This window comes from Schistocerca gregaria, chromosome 7, assembly GCF_023897955.1.
Source record: "Schistocerca gregaria isolate iqSchGreg1 chromosome 7, iqSchGreg1.2, whole genome shotgun sequence".
NCBI lineage: Eukaryota > Metazoa > Arthropoda > Insecta > Orthoptera > Acrididae > Schistocerca > Schistocerca gregaria.
The window spans coordinates 276,969,547-276,996,854 of record NC_064926.1 but is presented as its reverse complement, the minus strand read 5'-3'; the positions used below and the strand labels follow the sequence as shown (position 1 = coordinate 276,996,854).

General features: G+C 38.6%; 1 protein-coding gene across 1 annotated transcript in view; it reads left to right on the top strand.

The window, feature by feature from the left end:
- Positions 1–26,656, top strand: part of LOC126281870 (calcium/calmodulin-dependent protein kinase type IV-like) — a 618,086-nt gene extending 591,430 nt beyond the window's left edge. The window contains exon 10 of the mRNA XM_049981147.1: positions 26,405–26,656. Within this exon, the coding sequence (XP_049837104.1) occupies positions 26,405–26,503 (99 nt within the window). The 3' untranslated portion in view covers positions 26,504–26,656. The remainder of the gene's footprint in view (positions 1–26,404) is intronic.
- Positions 26,657–27,308: the final 652 nt, after the last annotated feature.

The window sequence follows — 27,308 nt, the reverse complement described above, 5'->3', positions numbered from 1 at the left end:
GTGCAACAATTACAATATTCTTACCATAAAGAATATATGTCAGGTTGCAGATAAGCGCATTTAAAAGACACCTACATAAAGCCTTTGGCCACAGTCTTCATCAGTAAAAGAGAGACACACATCATTCACACACACAAGCAAGCACACGTCATGCACACATGTTCGCCAACTCTAGCATCTCGGGCCAGAATGCAACTATCTTATGTGATGCAAGCAACAATCTAGAGGTGGAAGGGAAGGGGGAGGGACAGTATTTTACCAGTGGGGAGGGAGACGAACACTGTCTGGTGGAGAGTACGGGGACTGGACTGCCAACAGGTGCAGCATCAGGAGGTTGTGGAGCAGGGAATTGGGGGAAAACGGAGCAAAAAAGAAGAGGAGTGAAGAAATAAGGGCAGGCAGAGGGCTGCAAATGAACAGAGAGGGGGATGAGAATGAGGAGGAGATGATAGAACAGAGTGGGTGAAAACTGTTGAGTGGAGGGTTGGGGAGCATAGAACGTGTTGTAAGGATAACTCCCATGTGTGCAGTTAAGAAAAGCTGGTGGTGAAGGTAAGAATCCAAATTGCTAGGGTAGTGAAGCAGCCATTGAAATTAAGTGTAAAGTGTACAGCTACATGTTGTGACAGAAGGGGTCTGCTTTGCTCTTGGCCACAGTTTGGTGATCATTCATCCAGCTGGGCAGATTGTTGGTAGTCATACCAATATAGAAAGCTGTGCAATGATTGCAGCAGAGCTGATAAAAGATGTGGCTACTTCCACAGGTGGTCCATATCCTGATCAGGTAGAGTAAACCTGTGACAATACTGGAGTAGGAAGTGACGGGTGGGTGGTTTGGGCAGGTTTTGCACCTGTATCTTCTACAGGGAAATGATCCTTGTGGCAAGGGATTTGGATTAGGAGTGGCATAAGGAATGATTAGGACATTGTGGTGGTTGGTTGGGCAATGGAACACCACTTTAGGAGGTGTGGGAAGTATCTAGGGCAGGCTGCCCCTCATTTCAGGGCATGATGATAGGTAATCATCATGACATGAGGGACATGTTTCAATCACTCCAGTCCAGGGTGTAGTGGGTGATGAAGGGAACACTCCTTTGCAGCTGGTTCTTGTGGGTGGTGGGAGGATTGAGGGTGTGAGGAGAAATGGCATGGGAGATCTGTTTGCAGCATAGGTCTCGGGAATAATGCCTGTCTGTGAAGGCTTTGGTGGGACCCTCAGCATACTGAGCAAGGGAATTTTTGTCACTGCCTTGGTGGCGAGGCTGTATGGGAGGTATTTTTTGTTGTGAAACGGATGACAGCTGTCCAAATGCAGATAATTTTGGTGGTTGGCAAATTTAATGTGAACAGAGGTGCAGATGGCAGCATTAGGGAGGAGGAGCTCAATGTCTAGGAAGGTGGAACGCTGGATTGAGAGGGCAATGTGAAGCAGATGTGAGAGAAGGCATTGAGGTTGTGAAGTAATGAAAACAGGGTGTCTTGGCCCTGGGTCCAGATCATGAAGATATCACTGAAGTATCTGAACCAGACTAGGAGTTTGGTGTTTTGGGAGGCTAGGAAGATCTCCTCTAGATGGCATATAAAAATATTTGCATAAGAGGATGTCATGCAGGTGCCCATGGCTTTGCCACAGATTTGTTTATATGTTTTCCCTTCAAATGAGAATCAGTTGTGGGTTAGGATGAAATAAGTAAGGAATATGAGGAACGACATAGTGGATTTGGAGTCTGAAAGCCATTGAGAAAGGTAGTGTTCAATAGCACTAAGACCATTGGCATGAGGGTTGTTGGTTTGGTGTATAGGGAGGTGGTGTCAACTGTGATGAATAGAGATCCAGGTAGTAAAGGTGTAGGGATGGTGGAGTTAGTGAAGGAAGTGTTTGGGGTCTTTAATATGGGAGGCTAGATTACAGGCAATAGGCTGGAGGTGTTGGTCAGTGAGGTCCAATATTCTTTCAGTGTGGGCACAATAACCAGCCACAATGGAGTGTCCAGGATTGTCGGGTTTGTGGATTTTGGGAAGCATGTAGAACGTGGGTGTGTGGAGTGTTGTAGCATTAACGAGGGAAAGTGATTCATAGGAGATGTTCTGGGAAGAGCCTGATTCTTCAAGCAGGGACTGGAGGTTGTGTTGGACTTCTGGGATGGGATCACTCTGACAGACTTTATAAGTGGAGGAGTCAGATAGTTGGCAGAGGCCTTCTGCCAGGTAGTCATTGTCATTCACATCAACAGCAGTGGAAATGTTTTCTGCTGATAGGATGATTAAGTAATGATTTGTTTTGAGTTTTTGTATGGCTGTTCTTTCTTCTACTGAAAAGTTTATATTCTGAGGAAGGGACTTGGGAAAGGATGATGAAGCTAAGTTGGAGATAGGGAATTCCTGGTAGGTGACCAGTGGGTGGTCAGGCAGGAGGATGGAAGATCACGGTCGGATGGTAGTATGAACTAGAAGAGACAGAATTCAGTGTTGGAATTAGAGAGGTTTTAGTTGGAGGGATTGGTACCAAAGAATTGTTTGCATTGCAGGATCTGGGAGAAGGGGAATAGGTCTTTGACAAGCTCAACATGGTTAAATTTGTGCGTAGAGCTAAAGGTGAGGTGTTTGAATAGGCTGAAACTTCTGTGGAGCTGAGGGTTTCGATGGAAGGGTTAACAACAGTGTTATGGCGATGTTTTGACTCAACTTTCCACCAAATCCAGAGCCTACATTGTTGATATTCATACCTCGGCATTTCCATTGTTTGATAATTACAAATAATTACAGCTGAAAAAAGACCAAGAGGACCTCACCTGAGTCACTATTATGCACCAACTAGTAGACCAGAGCTGTGATGGGAGAGACTTGGTGTTACATACTCATCATAATCGTCTTCAGAGAATCAATGAAATACATCATGCTTATAAGTCATTACAGTATCCTAGAACGTTTTATCAAGGTGACAACAGCTACAATTTTATTGTGTATAATGTTGAGCCATGCACAGGTGCTCCAAAATTTAACAAAAAACATCTACGGTGCAGTTCTACATTTTTTTAAATCCAGCTATGTGAGAACAAACATACCTATTTACATTGATTTAAGGCCAATTTTTAGTAGATGTGTATCCAAAAATTAAAGCTGTATTCATCTGCAATCATCAGAGACAATTACATGCAAAAAATTGCATCATCTTATAATTGTTTTACAGCAAGATTTTGAAACTAAAAACTTCCACATTTACCAGTGCCTCCAGGTATATGGCCGAGGTGCTCAGGGTGCATTTTGCTGTGGCAGAAAATATAGCAGTACAGATTTGATTATTACTACAACCACAAGTCCAAAGTGGCCCTAAGATAGAGAGAAACTTGTTTGCCAGCCAGGCATTCTACAACAGACCTGACTTGATTTCTCAAGTACTTCAATTTAAACAAGAACACCTGATGGATTCTTCTTCTTCCCTGTTTTTACAAAAGAAAAGGGATCGGGATCAGTGTGGTGCTAAATGTGTTCAATAGAGTGGTGAAGGCAAAAACATGATTTGCCTTATTTGCACACCTTTTTGCTGCTGAAACAGAAAGTAGGCAAACAACATTGATTGAGTTATTAGCACTGAAATACGATATTCCAACACAGACCCCATTCTGCACAGGATTTTCTAAACTAATGGGATACATGATCCTTGTAGCTCATTAAATACCATTTCACCTTTCATGAAACAAGGCTATTGCATGAAGAGGTTTCCAAAAAAGCTTCACTGATCGAATGTTTACTGGTGAAAATATTACTGATGAAAACAGGTATTCATTCTACTGCTGCCAGACACCTCTAAATTGTGGTTTCACAGCTGAAGCTATTATACACTGTGAGTGTGTTGCAGTAGACAGTCAGTGAGTAGTAATGTATTCACCAATACTTTCATGTAATTTGAAGCTCACCTGAGTGTCAAATACAGCACTAGTGTAGAGATGATCAGACACATTTGCAAATGTGTGAATAACGGAAACAACTAGATGATATTTTGTTTTCAGATGCTGATCGTGATGAGGTGACTAAATATCAGTCGGGTTGCTACATTAGTACCTCAGAAGCAATTAGGCAGATACTATGATTCCCTAGTGATGAACACCATCCTGCCATTATACACTTAGATATTCCCTTAGAAAACAGACAGTGAGTCTATTTCTGTCCTGAAGATGTGCAGGAACATTTAGAAAATCCTCACCATACCACATTCTTAGCTTATTTTAATCTCTTTCAGGAAGATAATTTTGCTCAAACCCTTATGTACAATGATGTGCCATCCCACTACACTTATAACAAACAAAGAGGCGTTTTCAATAGATGCTAATATGGTCAACCAGTGAAAGGGTTTCTGTGCATTTATCAGGACCCCACATTAGGCACTGTGTGCACTATCCATCCAAGTAACAGTGAATGCTATTACTCATGTTCTTTACTTCACACAGCCTGTAGAGACACATCTTTCACATTTCTGAGAACTGTAAATAGCATTAAACATTCAATGTTTCACACGGCTTGCAGTGAACGTTCAACATTTCATGCAAGTTGCAGTGCAATGTGTCTGCTAGATGATTACCAAAATTGGGATGAAATACTTGAAGACACCATAATCAGTGAAAGTACTAGTCCATTGTGCCATTTGGTTGCAGCTATGATGGTGTTCTGTGGACTTTTCCATCCTGTGCCATTGTGGGAGAAATGTCAGGGGCACCTATTATAAAATGTTCATTTTTTGGGTGGGTGCACTTATGGAGATAATGGAGCAGAATCCAATGAGATTACTGTCAAATGTTCCCTTTGCTCACTACAAGATATTGCTATTTCCATTGATAGCAATTCTTTTAGTTATTACAGTCTTCCAGAACTTCAGGAAACCATTGACAGTCTGTGAGTTAGTCAGGAGTATGCTGCAGTGACAAATTATAGTTCTACTGCAATAGCTGAGATCATTAATAATAATTTAAGATACTTTTCAATGAGCAAAAGTCAGTGTGTGACAAAGTATTATGGAGTGTTAATCAACAGCAGGGTGAATCTTTTTCCTTTATGCCATTGGTAGCACAGGCAAAATCTTTTCAATTCAATTACTACAGGCTGAAATCAGATTTCAAAGGAAAATAGCATTACTGTTACATCTTCTGGGACTGCTACTACCTTACTCCCTTGAGGGAAAACCGTGCACATTATGTTCAAGATACCTTTAAACACAGACAAAAAATTAGACCCCAGTTTGTGCAGTATCAAGAAATAGCAACCAACAAGTCAAAGATCCTTGCAGAGTGTAGCCAAATTGTTTCAGATTAATGCACCATGGCACACAGAAAAGCCTTGGTAGCAATGAGTCACTCTGCAAGAAGTCCAGTGAAACTAACTGCATTATGGAAGGTTTCACTGTTTTATTTTTCAGTGATTTCTGCCAGACTTGAGAAACTAGAGCAGATTAGGTGAGTGCATGGCTCAGATACTCCATGCTCTGGCCTTGGGTTCAGAAATTGGGTATGACATGGAAGATGAGGGCTCCATTGGATGGCAATCCCCATGCACAATAATTCTCAGACATTTTATTAAAAATTGGCAAGGGTGTATTGCCCGAATCGAATTGGATAGTTACTCTGCCAAAGAGTCTTTGCTTTATTGTTCCTTCAGTAGAGGAACTTATTCAGTTCATTTATGGAGACACATACTGAATTAAGTGTGAAAAGAATTTTTGGTCTTGTGAATGAGCAATACTGATGCCCAAAAATGATCAAGTGGCTGCTATAAACCAGAGCATTTGGGAAAAAATTGATGGTAGTGAGGTGGTATATCAATCCTTAAGTACATTCCTGGACTGGACTAATGCTACCACTTATCTGGTAGAGTTTCTTAACTCACTTTCTGCAGGCAGACTCCCCATGCATAACATCACTCTAAAAGTAGGTATTCTGATTTTGCTTCTTCAGAACTTAACTCCTTCAAAACTGTGTAATGCAATTTGCCTTAAAGTGGTGTCACTTTGTAAAACTATTACATAAGCTGAAATTCTCATGGTCTATGGAGTCGTTGAAATAGTTTGTATATCATGCATACCCCTCATTACCAACAATTTCTTTTTCCAATTTAAACACATGTAGTTTCCTGTGAGTGTAAGCTTTGCCATGATCATCAGTAAGTTGCAACGACAGATGCTTTGTGCCACTGGCATTGACCTCAGGACAAACTGTTTCTCACATGGAAAACTCTACACAGCTTTCTGAATGGTCACTAGTTCACACAATCTGTTTAAAATTGCTTCCATGGGCAAAATATAAAGTATTTTCTATCAAGAAATTTTTTAATTTTCGTAATTTCTTTAAATACAACACTAGGTTGATCATTTCCAAGTCTACTGATGTTTCATACTTCAAATATCTGTGTCTTTGCTTGCAAACACATAAATTTTTTACCGTTAGACCCTTTTGACAGCTTCACCTTCAGTTTTTTAAATCAGTTTTTCCCCACTGATAAAAAACATCAGAAATTTTCAAAATTCATGCAAGTTTGAGGTCCACACAGGTGATGTTGCAGGCAAAAGCTAAAAATTAAAATAACTATTAGAAGCCAATGGTGTGCCAATGTGATTGATCTGTCACCTCCCCCAGTTTTTCTATGCAGTGAAGCTAATGATGATGCACACATGCAGATGGCTGTGAGGAATATAGCAGTGCAAGTTGCAGTCTTCTGTGCAGAACACATTTGAACCAGTTCATTTATTGTTCACATTGATCTGACAAGTATTTTCAATTTCTTTACATAGCACCAAGATATATCATTAGACAGTAACATTCTAGCCTACAGTGTATGTATCATGAGTGCTATGCAATTCCTGTTTAACATTAATTACCTTGAATTGTACTGAAGTCAGCTTATTCTAATGCAATTTTCTGTTTATGATGTTTTCTCAGATAGTAAGATCGTTATTTAGCAACCAAAACTAGCAATCAATTGTAATGTAATGTATATTTTGTTGTCAAGATGATTAAAAGATTTTGTAACAATTTTTAAAATATTTAAAAAAATATAAGCTGACTTTTCTCCATCATCTGATAAGGTCAGCTCTTATTAAGGTTATCTTTAGTTGCAGATAAGATGGTCAGTTTGCAATACAGTAAATTAGTTATTAATCAGGTTTATTTGATAATTTCATCAATATTACATAGTAAAGAAGTTTATTACTGTCTTTCAAGTTTATAGCACATAAGTTTCACATTCCCAGGCATCTTACTCGTTAAAAGTGGAATGTTCATAAGAAGGAATGTTGCCCACTCAGTTTTAAATTTCTTTACAGTACACATCATCTTGACTTATTAGTTTGCATTCCTATTTCATGTAAGAGGCTAGTATCAGAGTACTTAGTATCTACATGCAGGATTTAATGTGAAATTAATTTTTGTTAAATTTATGTAAAATTATACAGCATTAGAATTTGTGACCAATAGGCCAAATTTGTTTATGCATATCTGCAACACATATGTCAGTGTAATTATTCATAACAATATAACCACGGATGACAAATTTGCATACTACCATGGTTTATTTAATAGTTACATTGATAAATGGTGATTGTGAATTGCAGTTTCGCAGAGGCAAAAGTGGTGGGGCAGAAGAAATGATTTTTTGTCAAGCATTCCATTGAATATGTAGTTTATTTGTAATTAGTAAAAGACTGGATGATTTCAAAACAAGAGGCAAAAATTTGTGCCCTTCAGGAAGTTATTGAGGCTACAAAATTTGAATTAGAGCAGTTAGGTGTGGGGTTTTGGGGCTTGGGGGTTTGAAGGGGGGGGAGTGAGATGTGTGTAAGAAAAAAAGTGTGTGTGTGTGTGTGTGTGTGTGTGTGTGTGTGTGTGTGTGTGTGTGTGTGTGAGAGAGAGAGAGAGAGAGAGAGAGAGAGAGAGAGAGAGAGAGAATGATAGAGAAAAGGAAGATTTCAACTGGTTCTGTTACTGTTGGGTTAAAGAATAGATATAGCCTGTTTCCTGTTAAAAGGGATGGGCTTCATTCAGCTGTAGAAGAAAGCAGAGCAGCACAGTAGACCACTGATAAAAATTTAAGAACAAAGTTGGAAAATAAGTAGTATAAACAAAGAATGGCCTTTCTGCTAGGTAACAGTCATGGGTAAGGAATAAGCCAACACATTTAGGAAAAACTATGGTCAGGTACCAGGTTGTAAGTATCGTAACAAGTTGTGCAAACTTTGGCCAAGTAACAGAAGATATTGAGTCACAGAAGAAAACTCAGAGTGGGGAGGACCAGGTATTGAAACTTGTGGGATCTGGCAGCAGCCTGGCTAACAACAGAGAGTTCAATATCAAGAGTGATTTGTAGAAGCCAGGTGTAGTAACACACACAAATGTGTGCCTTTTTGAGGTTCTGCAGTTGCACAGTTGATTATGGATGAACAAAGCCACCAGGTGAGCTAACCAGGAGTTGGCTGAGTTACTGACTTTACATGGAGATCAGCTGAAGCTTTACCAGTTGCTGTTATTGGGAAATGGGAATACTGGAACATGGTCTACACCTTAACAGGAAAGAGAGAGAGAGAGATTAGCTGAATTGACAGGTGAAAATATAGGGATTCTACCAATGGCAGAAGCCTGCCTCTTCTAGATTAAATACCTCACTCAGACAGACTGCCTGAAAATAGGTCCAGATAAAAGAAGTGTCACACACAAAATAATTTTATATATCTCTTTATATCATACAGAATATAAAATGAAAGTTAATATAGTACATCTGTCTAAGCACCATTAAACTACAGTAACCATTATGTTAAATATGGAAGACTGTAGAGTAGCAGCCCATTGTAGATAAAATATGGAAAAAGGAGTTGTTGAGAAGTATGTAAGCAATAAAATTAATTCTCTACTTATATCTAAAAACAAAGATGATGTGACTTACCAAACGAAAGTGCTGGCAAGTTGATAGACACACAAACAAACACAAACATACACACAAAATTCAAGCTTTTGCAACCAACAGTTGCTTCATCAGGAAAGAGGGAGGGAGAGGGAAAGACGAAAGAATGTGGGTTTTAAGGGAGAGGGTAAGGAATCTGCTTGTGTCTGTGTATGTGTGGATGGATATGTGTGTGTGTGTGTGTGTGTGTGTGTGTGTGTGTGTGCGAGTGTATACCTGTCCTTTTTTCCTCCTAAGGTAAGTCTTTCCACTCTCGGGATTGGAATGACTCCTTACCCTCTCCCTTAAAACCCACATCCTTTCGTCTATCCCTCTCCCTCCCTCTTTCCTGATGAAGCAACCGTTGGTTGCAAAAGCTTGAATTTTGTTTGTATGTTTGTGTTTGTTTGTGTGTCTATCAACCTGCCAGCTCTTTTGTTTGGTAAGTCACATCATCTTTGTTTTTAGATATATTTTTCCCACTTGAAATGTTTCCCTCTATTATATTCATATCATTACTTCTCTACTTAGATCAACAACTGGAAACCAGTGCTTGTGAATTTTTGTTAGTATATAGATCTTACAAAAAACTGAGTCTTTATTAATGAAAACAATCAATTTTTGACAAAATAAGGTAATTGGATAGATAAAAAATATACTCACCAAGCAGAGACAGAACACACAAATATATTATAAATAGGCAAGCTTTCAGAGCCAGTGGCTCCATCTTCAGAAAGAAAAACTGAGGGGGAAGGAAGAGGGGTGAAAGAAAAGGACTGGAGAGGTATAGGAAAAAGGGTAGATTTTGGGAAAGTCACCCAGAACCACAGGTCAGGGGAGACTTACTGGAGGGGATGTAAAGGAAAGACTGATTCTTGGGGAGTACACCATATGAGATTTGAAAACCTGAGAGTTTAACACTGGGAAACAGGGTATATGCAAGACAGAGATTACTGCTTAACCATTGTGCATGAGTTAATAAGAGTGAAAAGCTAAGTACATTGTGCATAACAAAGGATTGAATGGAATGGCAAAATATAAAAGGTAAGAAAATGAAAGATGTATAAAACTAAAATGGAATGTAGATAGGAGTAGTTACGGTGAAGATGTGCTGAGGCAGAAGAAATTAACGTAAATTAAGGCCAGATGGATGGCAAGAACTGAGGACATGTTGTAACACTAGTTCCCAATTGCAGAGCTCTGAGAAACTGGTGTCTGGGGGAAGAATCCAGATGACAAATGTGGTAAAACAGGTGCTGATGTCATGATTGCATGTTGCTAATATATACCCTCTGCCTATGCCCATTCATCCTAGCTGATAATTTGGTGGTAATTATGCTGAAATAAAAGGCCTAACAGTGTGAGATGGTGCTCGCTCTGCTTTATTTCTTCATTGATTGTCCTTGGTGTCGACGTACTGGCTGAAAAATTAGGGGGTGTAAATACAACTACTTTCTACTGTAAATGATGTAGCCGACAGAGGCACAGTTGTGTTTCACAGCAGTTTACTTTCTCTTTTCACAACCCCCCATATACACATTTAATATATGGCCTGTGCATTATTGTTTTAACTTTCCATAAGCCTCATTAATATGTTGCAGGCAAGCATCCACATACTGCTTCAATAGTTTATTATTGAACATATACAAGCAGTAAAAACCTGACCACAAAGTTCACAGTTCTTGAAGAATAGTATGGAGCAGACACTGTCATTGTTTTTAAACACTGCCTAATTGTTTAACACTTATTCCACACTTAATTTGAAACATTGTTGTTGTTCTAACTAACATGGGTTTCTCGTCTGAAACTCGGCCGTGGACTGACTGTCTTGGGACCAAAAATCAGGCCCTTATATTCCTCACAATAACAGGTGCTGAAACTCCACATTGTTCAAAGTTTAATTTACAGATACTACAATTAAAACTTAACTCATTAAATTAACTGAGTACATCAAAAAATTGCTTCTTTTTAACAGTTTCTTCTACTACAAGGTTTAGGCCAATTTATTTATTTAAATGATGAAATTAACATATACAGCTGCACAAACAATACATTTGATGAAACTGGAAATTACTTTGGAATTAATTAAGGGCTGGCTTTGCTAACATATTTTCAAATAGAGCCAAATAAATACTTTAGGAATACTATTTGTTTGTCTTCCAGAAGTTTATAATTAGTATAGAATTTATATTTGATTATGCATCAACAATAGAATTTAAGCTACAAAATAATTACTGATTTCACCCTATAACAAAAGTGTTAAGTAGGAATAGTCAAAATAATTTAGAAAATTAATTACATATATAAAACTAAGCACAAAATTAGTTCTGGTATTAAATTCTTAAAAACTGAGGGTCAGCCTATCTCTTTTATGGAAATGAAGATTATACTCACGTATGTTAATGGTAATTAGTTAAAAGAGAAAAAATGAATTTTCTGGAGGCAGATGGAAAAACAAGAGGGGAAGTAAAAATATCTCAGCTTGCTTCATCACAAGTGCTTACATAACAGTTCACATATGACAAGTGTCATGTCACAGGTGATGCTCCCTTTTATAGTACATTTTTTGCCAATCACAGGGCTGGTATTGGTAGTGGTAGGAGAGTGCATAGGGCAAGTCTTGCAGTGAAGATAGTCACATGGATAGGAGACATAGGGCAAGGAGATGGGTACAGAAGGAGCATAGGGTCTGACAAGGATATTGCAGAAATTGGGAGGGCGACAAAAGGGTATTCTGAGTCTGGTTGGTAAAATCTCAGACAGGGTGTATCTCATTTCAGGGTATGATTTTAGGAAGTTGTGGCCTTGTTAAAGTAGCTGATTAATACATTCCAGACCAGGATAATATTGAATGACCATTGATGTGCCCTGAAGTTGTTTTTGGAGGGATTATCAGTACCACGATTGATCTGGAGTGTATTTATTAGCTACTTTAACAAGGCCATGACTTCCTAAGCTCATACCCTGAAATGAGATCTACCCTTTCTGAGATTTTGCTCACCATACCCAGAATACCATTTTGTTGCCCTCCCAATCTCCACAATATCAATGTCAGACCCTATGCTCCTTCTGCACCCATCTCCTTGCCCTATGTCTCCTACTTCTGTGAATATCCTTGTTGTAAGGCTTGCCCCATGCACCCTCCTACCACCACCTATACCAACCCTGTGACTGGTAAAACATATGTTTTAAAGGAGAGAGTCACCTGTGAAATGACACTTGTCATATACTGTCACTGTTTGGTTGGTATAGCTGATGGCAGGAGGGTGCGTGGGGCAAGCCTTGCAGCAAGGATATTTACAAGGGTAGGAGACATACGGCAAGGAGATGGGTGGAGGAGCATAGAGTCTCACAATGATATTGTGGAGATTGGGAGGGCAACACTGTTTGGCCTTTTACTTCAGCATGACTACCACCAAATTATCAGTTAGGATGAATGGCATAGGCAGAGGATGTATATTGGAAACACACAGTATCCTGTTGCAGAGCATACTCTACAACATGACAATCATGACCTCAGTGCCTGTTTTACCACACTCGCCATCTGGATCCCCCAGAAACTAGTTTTTCAAAAACCGCTGGTGGTAACTAGTGTTACAACATGTCCTTAGTTCTTGTTACCCACCTGGCCTTAATTTACATTAAGTTCTTCTGCTTCAGCATTTCTTCACAGTAACTACTCCTTTATCCATCCTGTTTTAGTTTTCGACATCTTCCATTTTCTTACCTCCAATTTTTTGCTGCCCCACTCCGTCCTCTGTTACATACAATGCACTTTGCTTTTCACTCTTATTAACTCATGTACAGCGTTTAAGCAATAATCTCTGTCTTGCAGATTACTTGTCTCCCACCTTTAAACCCTCAGGTTTTCAAATCTCATGTTGTGCAGTCCCCAACAATCAGTCTTTCCTTCTCATCCTGTCAGCTAAGTCTCCACTGACACTTGGTTCTGGGTGACTTTCCCAAAATCAACCCTTTTTCCTAGATTTCTCCAGTCCTTATTGCTCACACCTCTTCCTTCCCCCTCAGCCCTTCTTTCTGAAGAAGGAGCCACTGGCTCCAAAAGCTTGCCTCATTGTAATATTTTGTGTGTGTGTTCTGTTTCCACTTGGTGAGTAGATTTTTTATCCCTCCAGTTACCTTATGGAGTCTTTATTAAGCCACCTAGCAGACAAAAGAAATCAAATGATACTCTGTGCAGATTTTGATAGTCACTTGCTAAATGGTTCAGATAAGAAGAGCAATTTCGACAACTTGCTTAACACTTACAACATATGCTCTATTGTTAATTTTCTCTCCAGTATCACACAGAAAAGCAGTACATTAATGGGTGACAGTTTTGCAGGTGAACACTTAATCAGTGATATAAATGTTTATCCAGTAGAAAATGACCTCTCTGACTGTGGAACATAAGTAGGTGCATTAAACAAATTATCTGATTATGCTGAATTGATATTGTGAGAAACAGAGTAATTAATGAAACAGAAAGTTGTGTGGCAGTCTTAGAGGAAGCTGATGGCAGAGACTTGTATAGCATAACAGGCATTAATTCTAAATTTAATATATGTACAATGGGTTTATCAATCTGTGTTCCCATGAAACAACAAATTATGGTACCAATAAGATATGGTTAAAGCTCTGGATAACAAAAACAATCAAAATTTCTAGTAAGGAAATGGTCTGAAATGGGTAGGATAAACAGACAAGTGGGACTGATTACATATTACAGTAAATACTTTGCTGTCTTAAGGAATGTAATTAAAAATCAGAAACTGTTTGTAATAGTCTGAAATCAGTAATTTAGATAACAAAATAAAATCTGTATGGGCAATATTTAAAAGAGGCATTGGGAAGTAAGTTAAAAGAATGTGAGGATGTTATTATTAAAGAACAGCAAAATTACTAAAGATAGCAGCCAGGTGAACAATATATCTAATTATTACTTTGATTCACTGTCCTGTTGGTTCTTGGTAGATAATTTATATATTATAAGTGAAAACACACAAGACACTGTTCTAGTATTCTACAATATTCATTATGTTTTTTTAAAAAACCAGTTTTTTGCTGTGGCTATGGAATGTTTCAGATGTGGACTCTGACCACAATCTATTGGTTATGACCTGTAGATTGAAACTGAAGAAACTGCAAAAATGTGGGAAATTAAGTAGATGGGACCTGGATAAACTGAAAGAACCAGAGGTTGTACAGAGTTTCAGGGAGAGCATAAGGGAACAATTGACAGGAATAGGGGAAAGAAATACAGTAGAAGAAGAATGGGTAGCTCTGAGGGATGTAGTAGTGAAGGCAGCAGAGGATAAAGTAGGTACAAAGACGAGGGCTGCTAGAAATCCTTGGGTAACAGAAGAAATATTGAATTTAATTGATAAAAGGAGAAAATATAAAAATGCAGTAAATGAAGCAGGCAAAAAGGAATACAAACGTCTCAAAAATGAGATTGACAGGAAGTGCAAAATGGCTAAACAGGGATGGCTAGAGGACAAATGTAAGGATGTAGAAGCTTATCTCACTAGGGGTAAGATAGATACTGCCTACAGGAAAATTAAAGAGACCTTTGGAGATAAGAGAACCACGTGTATGAATATCAAGAGCTCAGATGGCAGCCCAGTTCTAAGCAAAGAAGGGAAGGCAGAAAGGTGGAAGGAGTATATAGAAGGTTTATACAAGGGCGATGTACTTGAGGACAATATTATGGAAATGGAAGAGGATGTAGACGAAGACGAAATGGGAGATACGATACTGCGTGAAGAGTTTGACAGAGCACTGAAAGACCTGAGTCGAAACAAGGCCCCCGGAGTAGACAACATTCCATTAGAACTACTGACGGCCTTGGGAGAGCCAGTCATGACAAAACTCTACCAGCTGGTGAGCAAGATGTATGAGACAGGCGAAATACCCTCAGACTTCAAGAAGAATATAATAATTCCAATCCCAAAGAAAACAGGTGCTGACAGATGTGAAAATTACCGAACTATCAGTTTATTAAGCCACGGCTGCAAAATACTAACGCGAATTCTTTACAGACGAATGGAAAAACTGGTAGATGCAGACCTCGGGGAGGATCAGTTTGGATTCCGTCGAAATGTTGGAACACGTGAGGCAATACTGACCTTACGACTTATCTTAGAAGAAAGATTAAGAAAAGGCAAACCTACGTTTCTAGCATTTGTAGACTTAGAGAAAGCTTTTGACAATGTTGACTGGAATACTCTTTTTCAAATTCTAAAGGGGGCAGGGGTAAAATACAGGGAGCGAAAGGCTATTTATAATTTGTACAGAAACCAGATGGCAGTCATAAGAGTCGAGGCGCATGAAAGGGAAGCAGTGGTTGGGAAAGGAGTGAGACAGGGTTGCAGCCTCTCCCCAATGTTATTCAATCTGTATATTGAGCAAGCAGTAAAGGAAACAAAAGAAAAATTTGGAGTAGGTATTAAAATTCATGGAGACGAAGTAAAAACTTTGAGGTTCGCCGATGACATTGTAATTGTGTCAGAGACGGCAAAGGACTTGGAAGAGCAGTTGAACGGAATGGACAGTGTCTTGAAAGGAGGATATAAGATGAACATTAACAAAAGCAAAATGAGGATAATGGAATGTAGTCAAATTAAATCGGGTGATGCTGAGGGAACTAGATTAGGAAATGAGACACTTAAAGTAGTAAAGGAGTTTTGCTATTTAGGAAGTAAAATAACTGATGATGGTCGAAGTAGAGAGGATATAAAATGTAGACTGGCAATGGCAAGGAAAGCGTTTCTGAAGAAGAGAAATTTGTTAACATCGAATATAGATTTATGTATCAGGAAGTCGTTTCTGAAAGTATTTGTTTGGAGTGTAGCCATGTATGGAAGTGAAACATGGACGATAACTAGTTTGGACAAGAAGAGAATAGAAGCTTTCGAAATGTGGTGCTACAGAAGAATACTGAAGATAAGGTGGATAGATCACGTAACTAATGAGGAGGTATTGAATAGGATTGGGGAGAAGAGAAGTTTGTGGCACAACTTGACTAGAAGAAGGGATCGGTTGGTAGGACATGTTTTGAGGCATCAAGGGATCACAAATTTAGCATTGGAGGGCAGCGTGGAGGGTAAAAATCGTAGAGGGAGACCGAGAGATGAGTACACTAAGCAGATTCAGAAGGATGTAGGTTGCAGTAGGTACTGGGAGATGAAGCAGCTTGCACAGGATAGAGTAGCATGGAGAGCTGCATCAAACCAGTCTCAGGACTGAAGACAACAACAACAATGGAATGTTTGTAGGAGCAAAGATTTCAAACTAGTGCATCTGCAGAGCATTCCAGCATGTTTCCAAAGGTGACAGTGTTAATATTCGATTTAAGACTAAGAAGAGCGAATTATTTCAGTGAAAATGCAATGAGAAACTATTGAACTTGCATAAAATGTGTGACATATTAAATAATTAACTGTACATGGACCAGTTTAAAATTTTTGATGCTGCAAAAATTTCACAAGCACACATATTTATCTTTGTGCCTGATGATGTTGTAACAGCCTGAAACTGGTTTATGTAAAAAAAACAATAAATATTGTAGAATATTACACCAGTATTGTGTGCATTTTCATTCCTAATACTTTATAATCATTTATTTGAAGTAACTCAGAAGATTAGCATAGACAGTTCTAGGGATAATGTAATAAAATGTATGCAAGAAGCAATAACTCATACATGTAGGTGAATGACAATTACTCTAAGCTCTGCTACTCCAGAGAACACTGTAATCACTTGATAGTTCACACTTCCTGTCCAAAAGGGCATAAACACAATCAAGAATCTTGTCCAGTGGAAACCCAATAGGCAGCAAGGTCACAAAAGTAGGTGCAAGCAAGATAGAGGCTTCAGCACAGTATGATTCAAAATGTCTTGCAGTGGCCCCAAAGCTGGGTCTATTTCTGGACAGAATGAATTATGCTACTGTCAGACTACTTTACAAGAAAGTTATTAAAGTTATTAAGACAGATGTTAATAATTACTGACCAGTTTCAGTGCCTACCTCCTTCTTCAAGGTACTTAGAAAAAAGGTATTTAGTCAACCATAATTTGTATTTCAAATCCCTTTTTTTCCAAATCAAAAATAACATTACACAAAATTTACATGACAGTGTATTATCTACTGGTAATTTCTGTTTGTGTTGTTCGCAGTAAACCTCTAGTGAAGCTAGAATTTTATGGTATCATAGATCTTGTTGATAACTGACTTTCATGCTGTGTAACTACAGTTTCATGCTGTGTAACAAGAATGGTGCAGAGTATTTCATTAAGAAAATTAGGGAGTGTACAGAATGAAACATCATCTTCAGAATGGGGAATAATCACTATAAGTGTGTCATAGATGTCAGTAATGTTTTTCCTCCATTTCTTATTATATATAAATGATCTTCCATTCTATAACTAAAACGTAGAAATAGTTCTTTTTGCAGACAATGCAAGTATTATAATCAAACCTAATGGAGAAACTTCAACAGTTGAAAGTACAAATAACATTTTATTGAAAATTAAATGATTTTCTGCAAATGGACCATCGCTGAATTTAGATAACACTCTATACAAGAAATTTAGTTCTGCTCAAGGCATGACCACACTATTAAACAATGGTACATAAGTATAAAGCAACGAATGAAACAGAATATTCTAAATTCTTAAGTGCTTATACTGATAATAACTTGAACTGGAATTCACAACTTACAGATCTTCTTAATGTTTAAACTCTGCAACTTTTAAGTTACAGGTAATCATATTTTGGAGTTGAAAAAAATTGACTAACTTCTCCAATTTCCATTCACTAATCTCTTTTTGCATAATATACTGTGGTAATTTGTCACTGAGGGAAAAGTGTGTTTGTTGCACAGCAGCATGTAATAAGGACAATATGTGGTGTTTCCTCTAGTACTTCTTGTAAACAGCTCTTTAAGCCTCACTGTTTATTTACTCTCTTATAAAGTGTCTTGTCAACATTTCATCAATGTCTGAAAGCAATAGTAACATTCATAAGAATACACTGAGGTAACAACAGTCATGTGATAGTGAATTGTGCATACACAGATGGCAATAGTACCATGCACACAAGGCATAAAAGGACAGTGCATTGGTGGAGCTGTCAACAGTAATCAGATGATTTGTGTGAAAAAGTTTCAAATGCGATTATGACAGCATGACAGGAATTAACAGACTTTGAATTCAGAATGATAGTTGGAGCTAGATGCATGGGGCATTCTGTTCCCAAAATCATTAAATAATTCAATTTTCCAAGATGCATAGCATCAAGAGTGTGCCGAGAATACCACATTTCAGGCATTACTGTTATCATGCAGTGGCTGGCAGCCTTCACTTAATGACCAAGAACAGTGTAAAGTTGTCAGTGCTACCAGACCAGCAACACTGCATGGAACAACTACAGAAATCAATATGGGACATATGATGAACCTACCCATTAGCATAGTGCTGTGGAATTTGGTGTTGATGGGCTATGCCAGAAGGTGACTGATGTGAGTCTTTTGCCAATAGCAGAAAATGACCTGAAATACCTCTGCTGTCTTCGTTACTGTATTGGTTGGGCCCTAAATGACTGGAAAACTATGGAATAGTCAGATGAGTCCTGATTTCAGTTGGTAAGAGCTGGTGGTAGGATTTGAGTGTGGTTGTCAACAAGGCACTGTGCAAGCTATTGGTGGATTCATAACGCTGTGTACAGTGTGTAGAAGGAAATGACTGGGTCCTCTGGTCCAGCTGAACTGATCATTGACCATTTGCATTCATTCATGGACTTCATATCCCAAACAGTTATGCAATTTTTGTGGATGACACTGTGCCAGGTTACCAGGCCACAATTGTTCATGATTAGTTTCAAGAAAATTCTTCACAACTCAAGCAGATGATTTGTCTACCTATATTGCCCAACATGAATCCCATCAAACATTCATGGGACATAATCAAGAGGTTGCTTAGCACACAAAATCATGTATCAGCACCACTTTCATAATTATGGATGTCTATAGTTGCAGCCTCACTCAATATTTCCACGAGTTGTTGAGTTCATGTCATGTCAAGTTGCTGCGCTACTCTGGGCAAAAGGAGGTTATCACAATAGTAGGAGGTATCCCATGACTTTTGTCACCTCATTGTATTACAAGAAGGAAAGGTATTTGGCGCTATCCACCTCTCATTTATGAGTCATCAATTCCTGATGAAATTATGTTTAGAAAAGAACTTTTAAAGGGCCTCCTACTTCTCTTTAAGGGTAGGTAATGGTTTGCTTAACTCATAGTTTCCCATATGTGGCAGAAGAGAGAGGAAAGAGTTGAAGCAAGTGGACTTACTCAAGGGTTAACATGACAGTCATCTATAACCCTGAGTCAAAATAAAATGTTCTTGCTACTTTTTATACAATTCTGTTTCACCCAGCCCTATCATTTGATAAGGAAGCCCAGATGCAGAAAGAAAACAAGTTTTCCACCTTACACACTCATGCACAGTAGTTTGCTGTGGAATTCTTAAATTTTTCCACTGCTGTAATATAGAATACAAATGTATAACCTGATTACAGCAACATCCACACACACTCACACAAAATGTACTCTAGCAACATACAGTCAATTCTGCTGCAGTCAGCTGCAAATGCTGGTTCTCTAAATTTTATCAGCAGTGTTTCACAAAGAAAGGGTTGCCTTCCTTCTGGGGATTCCCATTTGAGTTAGTAGCATTTATGTAATTCTCATGTATTGACTGAACCTAATGATAACACATCTGGCAGCACGCCTCTTAATTGGTTCAATGTCACAAACACTCAAGAATGGATTGCTCCAGTATTTTATACAAAGTCCGCTTTATAGGTGAGCCAGAATTTTCTAAAATTCGACCAATAAACCAAAGTCAAACATTCACCTTCCCTACTACCAATCATACATGCTTTTCCCATTTCATATTGCCTTGCAAAGTCACACCTATAAATTTAATCACGATGCTGGATTGTTTTCCCTACTCACCAGCATTAACCTATATTTTTCAACATTTAGAGCAAGCTACCATTCATCACACCAAATTTAAATTTTGTCTAAGACATACTGTATGCTCCTACAGTTATTCAGTAATAACACTTCCCCCGACACTATAGTATCAGCAGTAAACAGTTGCAGCTTGCTGCTCAGCCCCTCTGTCAGATCGTTTATGTATATGAAGAACAAGAGCAGTTCTATCACACTTCCCTGGGATGCCACTGGTGATATCCTTGCTCTGATGAAGACCCGCTGTCAAGAACAATGTTCTGGATGTACTCCTTAAGGGGTCTCTGAGCCACTCACATATCTGGAAATCTATGCTATAAGCTCAATCATTCATTAACAGACTGCAGTGGGGCACTGTGTTAAATGCTACTTGGAAATCTAGGAATATGGAATGTGCATGTTACTCTTCATCTGTGATTCACATGATGTCAAATGAGAAAAGGACAAGCTGATTTTTGCATGAGCAATAGTTTCTAAATCTGGATATCTGAACAGAAGCTACTGTACCTCAAGCAAATTTATTCAAACTTCGAATATGTTCAAGAAGCCTGCAGCAAACTGATGTTAAGGATATTGGTCTGTAAGTTTGGGGGTCCATTCTTTTATCCTTCTTATTTATAGGAGTCATCTGTGATTTTCCCCAGTTGTTTGAGATTTTGTGCTGGGTCGAAGATTCATGATAATTGAAAACTAGGTAAGGGGGCCCTCCTGAAGAGTAATCTCCACTAAACCAAATTGGAATTCTATACACACCAGGCATGTTATTTGTTTTCAACTCTTTCAGTTACTTCTGAATGCCAGAGAGGCCTATTTCTACATCATCCACACAGGAATTTCTGTGACAGTCAAACAATGGTATGACTGTATGATGTTTCTGCTTGAATGAATCTATAAACAGACAATTTAGAATTTAATATTTCTTTTTGCTGCCTTCCATTGCTACAGTGGACTGGTTAATGAGTGACTGAATAGAAGCCTCTGAATTGTTTAGTGATTTTATATAGGACCAGAATTTTTCATGTCAGCAAGATCTTTTGCTAAAATACAAGCATGTATCAGTTTTTTATAGACACATGAATTTCTACTAACTTTTGTCTGTTGGCATGTCTGCATCCTTTTATGAACGGAGAACACTATAATCTCTACAGCCTCAGCATTTTTTGCATTTTGTTTTCCACTCTTAATACACTTACCTCGCATATATTTCTTCTGAGTTCAATTTACAATCAGTTTAAACTTTGCCCCTAATTTGTATATTATTATCATATTGTAAGTGAATTATTTCCAGTCATTGCCTTAGTAGGATGCTAACGACGGATTATGTGCTCTTTCCAACATAAACATTCTCCTAGCTTCCTTGAGGGATTTATTAATTTCAGGAACCATTATCATTATGATGACATCACTATTACTAATCCTAGTCTCTATATTGACACTGCCAATAAGGTCAGACCTATTGGTAGCTACAAGATCTAAAATATTTCCATTGCATGTTGGTTGCCAAACTTTCTGCTCAATACAATGGAAAGTATTTTCAGGACTGCTTCACAAGACTGTCTGACCTTATAAATTCTAATGGACCTACACATACCCCAGTCTATACACGGAAGGTTAAAGTTGCCTCCAACCAGTATTCTATGATCAGGGTACTTCCGTTTTTAGCGTAGATTTTCTCTGAATGATTCTACAACTTGTCAGTAGAATGAGGTGGCTGCTAAGGACATATGATGATGGTCTTGAGTTCACTTAGGCTGGTTACTTGTTGTGAAATAACTTCATAGCCAGACTCAGTTTCAACCAACACAATATTTTAGTCCATTGCAGTGATAGTACCCTCCCATGATGTCTCATCTGTCTTTACAACATGTGTTCCACATCAATAAATATTTCAGAGCTTTCTACTTTGGATTTTCTCCAGCTCTTGGCTCCATGTGACAGTGTTCCTAAAGTGTGGTAAATTCAGGAACTCTGTTCTGAAAGATTTGGTGATTTACTATTACAGTTTTGACATCTGAAGTGTCTTTACCTTGTACAGAATCTGATTTCACTCTCTGACAGGTATTGACTGATAAGCAGTCATCAGGCCTCAGTATTTTGCCTAGCCAAAAAATACATTGTACTCCACAAATACACTGCCACATGAGTAGTTGCTTCCTCTGTGTAGTGCACCTCCAATCTATCAAGAAGAGTCCTGCAATTCCCAGCTCTGTAACACAGGTGCATAAATTTACTGTCAAGACCTTCACACAGTCTTCAGAGCCTCTGATTGAGAGACTTCATTTGGCTCCACATCAAAGGATCTGGCAGTTATAGTACGAGGGTCACTCCAAAAGAAATGCGCACTATTTTTCTATAAATACAGTTTTCATTCTGAATGTGTGAAAGTTATACAGTGTGCAGATACATCCTTCCCGCTTGTTTTCAAACTTAGTTCAACCTGTTCCTGTGAGTGGCGCCATCACAGCATGTCTTCAAGATGGCTGCTACACTTGACGTTTGTCAGAAGCAATGTGCTGTCATAGAACTCCTGTACTGTGAAAACAAGACAGTGGGAAACGTCCACAAGAGGTTGAAAAAGGTGTATGGAGATGCTGCTGTCGGTCGCAGTACAGTTAGTCAGTGGGCAAGCAGGTTACGTGATGAAAGAGGGCACGAACAATATTGAGGATTGTCCTCACAGTGGCAGGCTTCATACTGCACACACTCTAGACAATGTGCAGAGAGTTAATGAATTGGTGACTGTTGACAGACGTATCACAGTGAATGAATTGTCATGCAACGTTGGCATAGGGGAAAGAAGTGTTTGCAGAATACTGAAAGTCTTGGCAATAAAAAAGGTTTGTGTCAGGTGGGTTCCCAGGATGTTGACAGTGGCTCACAAAGAAACAATAAAAACGGTATGTAGCAAACTTTTGGAACAGTACGAGAATGATGGAGATGAATTTCTTGGAAGAATTGTGACAGGTGATGAAACATGGCTCCATCATTTTTCACCAGAGACCAAGAGGCAATCAATGGAGAGGCATCATGCAAATTCACCCAAGGAAAAAAAAATTCAAAACCACACCTTCGCTAGAAAAGTTATGGCTACAGTATTTTTCGATTCCGAAGGGCTCTTGCTTGTGGACATCATGCCAAGTGGAACCACAATAAATTCTGATGCATATATGATGACACTGAAGAAACTTCAAGCTCGACTGAGTCATGTTCAACCACATTGGCAAAAGCAGGATGTTTTGCTGTTGCTCAACAAAGCACGGCCACATGTCAGTCAAAAAACCATGGAAGTGATCACAAAACTCGGATGGACAACACTGAAACACCTGCCTTACCTTCCTGACCTGGCTCCATGTGACTATCATCTCTTTGGGAAACTGAAAGCTTACATCTTATGAAAGATTCTCTTCGTGGAACAAGGTTTGAAGATTATGACTCCCTTGTGCACGCTTCCAAACAGTAGCTCCAACAGGTTGGTCCAGAATTTTACTGTGCGGGTATACAGGCACTAGTTCTGAGATGGCATAGAGCAGTTAAGAGGGATGGAAATTATATGGAGAAATGAAAATGTTGTTCCTATAGGATGTATCTACACACTGTAAAACTTTCAAACATGTAGAATAAAAGATGGATTAAAAAAAAAGTAGTGTGCATTTCTTTTGGAGTGACCCTCGTATAATACTGCAAACTGTGAACTCTGCTTGCATGCCAAAGAAGGGTCAGCATTCTTCACTATGTCCACCAGTCTTATGTACAAACTGAGGATGGCCTCAGAACCCAAGCAAGAGGTGTCATTGGAGCCAACAAGAGCCACAACTAGAAGACAACTTCACCCTGCACTTGCTGTAGTTGCAGGTAGGGCTTTCTCCACATCTCAGATGAGGTTTCACAGAAGACATACTGGATGCCCACTGAACTTTTTGCCAGCCCTAGATGATATTTCCCAGAGGTACCCCATAATGCACCCATCACTGGAGCTGCTGATAACTAGCAAATCCCTTCCTCTGTGTTCCTGCTACCCTTATGAAGGAGCAGCCACTTGTCCACTCACAGAGAGAATGGACATGACCAGACAGACAGTGCCCATATTTTGAGTCATGCAAACATGTTACAACCTCCCAATCACTCTGTGATGATCACAGTTCCCTCATACCAGGTACACTGGAAGTGCTTTGGCAAAAAAACCTGTGGGTGAAACAAATGACATCTGAGATGTCCCATTAATATGCCAGTTTCTCCACCAATGCTATACCCTAAGGCAGCAACCTGCAGATAGCTGACCACGGCAACAGTGCCTTCAAATGTTCTTGAAGTGTGGCAAATCTTTTGTTGCACCCCAGAAATGCATAGGCTAGGGCCATCTCTGCTAGGGAAATTCTGGATCTTGCGCCCATAACAAATTATTTTAGCTCACCAACACACTTATGTTTTATGCTGTAGTCATGGTCAGTGGAAGAGGGACAAGTCATACCTGTGAGTATCAATTTACCAAGAGCATAATAGCACCTCTGCTGCACTTCATTGACCCTTCAGATCTAGTTTTTATCCTGAAAGTGTTGGTTGAGGAAGGTATGATGTAAGAACAGCAGATGTTAAGGAAATTACAACAGATATGTTTATTAAGTAATGCTCCTTCAACCAGTTCACCTGCTGTATCATTACTACCCAATAACCTATGGGAACAGATTATGTAAACAGCTGGACGATGTAGCTGTAGCAGAACTGACACAAGTACCACTGTCAGAAGATGTTGGAATTAAAATCACCTGATTTTGCACCTTGTATTGATTTGTATAGTGGTAGCACAACTTACACATGCGCTATTGTCAGATGATGTTGACATTAAGACTACCTGATTGTGCACCATATGTGGATTTATCTAGAGGTTTCTTCATCAAATTACAAAGGGTAGCACATGTGATCCACAAAACTACCATCCAATATCCTTGATATCCATCTGTTGTGGAATCTTGGAACATATTCTAAATTTAAAAATATGAGATACCTAAAAAAGAATGACCTCCTCCTTGCCAATCAGCATGTATTCTGATGCACTGATCATGTGAAACAGCACTTATGCTTTTCTCACATGACATCCTGAAACCCATGGATCACAGAAGTCAGGCAGATGCTGTATTTCATGATTCCCAAAGAGCATTGGGCACAGTTCCACACTTACATTGATAATGGATAAAGTGAAGTTTGTGATAGGATTGAGGATTTCTTGGTAGGGGGCATGCACTACCTTATCTTGGGTGGAAAGTGGTCAGCAGATGTAGAAGTAGTTAAAGTGTGCCTCCAGGACATATTAATAGCAACATTAGACTGTTCACAGATGATGAAGTTATCTATAGTGAAGTAATGTCTGAAAACACTGCAGAAATATTCAATTAGATCTTGACAAGATTTCAAAGTAGTGCAGAGATTGGCTACCTGCTTTAACTGTTCAGAAATGTAGAATTGAGCCCTTCACAAAATTAAAAAAAGTAGCATTTTAAGGCTGCAGTATCAATGAGTCACAATTAGTCAGTGAAACCATACAAATACTTGGGTGTAACAATTTGTTGGGATATGAAATGGAAAAATCACATAGACTCAGTTTAACATAAAGCAGGTGACAGTCATCAGTTCATTGTACAGCACTAGGAAAATGCAGCCAATCTACAAAGGACATTATTTACTAGACTCTTGTGCTACCCATTCTAGAATATTGATCAAATGTGTGGTACTTGTACCAGATAGGAATAACAGAGGATATTGAATGTATAGAAAGCCGGGCAACATGACTGGTCACAAATTTGTTTTCATTCTTTTTTGTGTGCTGAATCATGAGTGAAGATATTCTGTTCTTCAGTAATGGTTTCATTTACTATTATATTGTGAATCTGAGAATAGATGTAAACTGTCCCTTGGGGAAGAGGCGGGAGCAGGTATCAGAGCAAAGATCCAGAGCTTCAAGTAGTGCCAATCAGAACTTATTTTTCTCTTTAATTTTTCTTTTCCTCTATTAACAATGCTTTTCGTACATGGAAAATTCCACACTGCAAAGTGGTTGGATTCCAAATTTAAAAGTGTGTTACTGGTTGCAGAAAGCCAAGGGTGTATCAACTCTAGGAATAATATGACTAGCAAAGCACTCTAATATTTGAATCACCATTAGGATTGAGGAAAATGTTATTTCAGCAAGCATCTTGAGAATACTGATGTGGTAGTTACATTTTATGTCAACAAGATACAGTAGAAGAGGGCTTTATAACAGCTAAATACTTTCTGAATTTTAAGTCTTCATATTTACTCAGTCTGTAGTGATTTCTCATTACCAATTACATTACACTATTATTCATCTTCATGACTGAAAAAACATCAATAATTTTTCAGGCTTTCATTCTTTAATATATAGTTACTTAAGTTATATTGTACATGAAAAAATGTTTATTTCATTATTATTCCAGGTGGCAACATGTGCCGTGCTTGCTACACAGCGAGCATTGCATCTTATCTCTCCTGAACGAAAACAGAAGAACAAAATACAACCTAAAAATACATTTTAAGTGTCAATGTAAATACACATCTTACTTTTTCAAAAGTTAAGTATTCGCATTTCTACTGAAATAATATTTTGGTGTTTACTGTAAATTTTGTACAAAAATTAAAGTTTATTCTTTGAAAAATATTATGTAAATGGATCTAATAAATCTACTGGATAACAGGTGACAATTTTTACTGTGGGAACGACATTCCTCCTATCTTGTAATATTTGAGCTCACCTAATCATCATTATAGGAGAGACTGTTTGTATGCTTAGAGAGGGCAGCTACCAAACTGCAAATAAGTTGCAGTGGGTGAACACAGTGGGTGCTCACAGTTTGAGGTGTGGACATTATTTATTAAATGTAACACTGTCAACACAGCATTAAGCAACCTATAGCTTGTGGAACACTCATAGTGGTCTGTATAAATTACAAGGGGATGGCCAGAGTTATCATGGCAAAACCTGTGTTGATTTTTTTACCATTGCAAGCTAATGTTGAAAAAAGTCCATACACAGTATTTTATCTGCTGACATGACCTGGAAGTCTGTAAAAAAATTTATGAATTAAGAAATTTGTTACATGTTTTCTGCACTCATAACTGAGTAGTACAGCCATGACCTCTCTCGCTATGTTATACCAGTGACATGTAGAGACATGGTGGTGTTAGCTATGTGCCACTCTCTTGCCACAGCAGTGACAGAACAGATTGACCATGTGAAAGTGATCGTAAGATAATTAAACCTTCATTGACAATTACAACTGATATGTTATCTACAGCATTCCTTCCAAATGCCATGGAATAGATACAAATAAATATCATAGT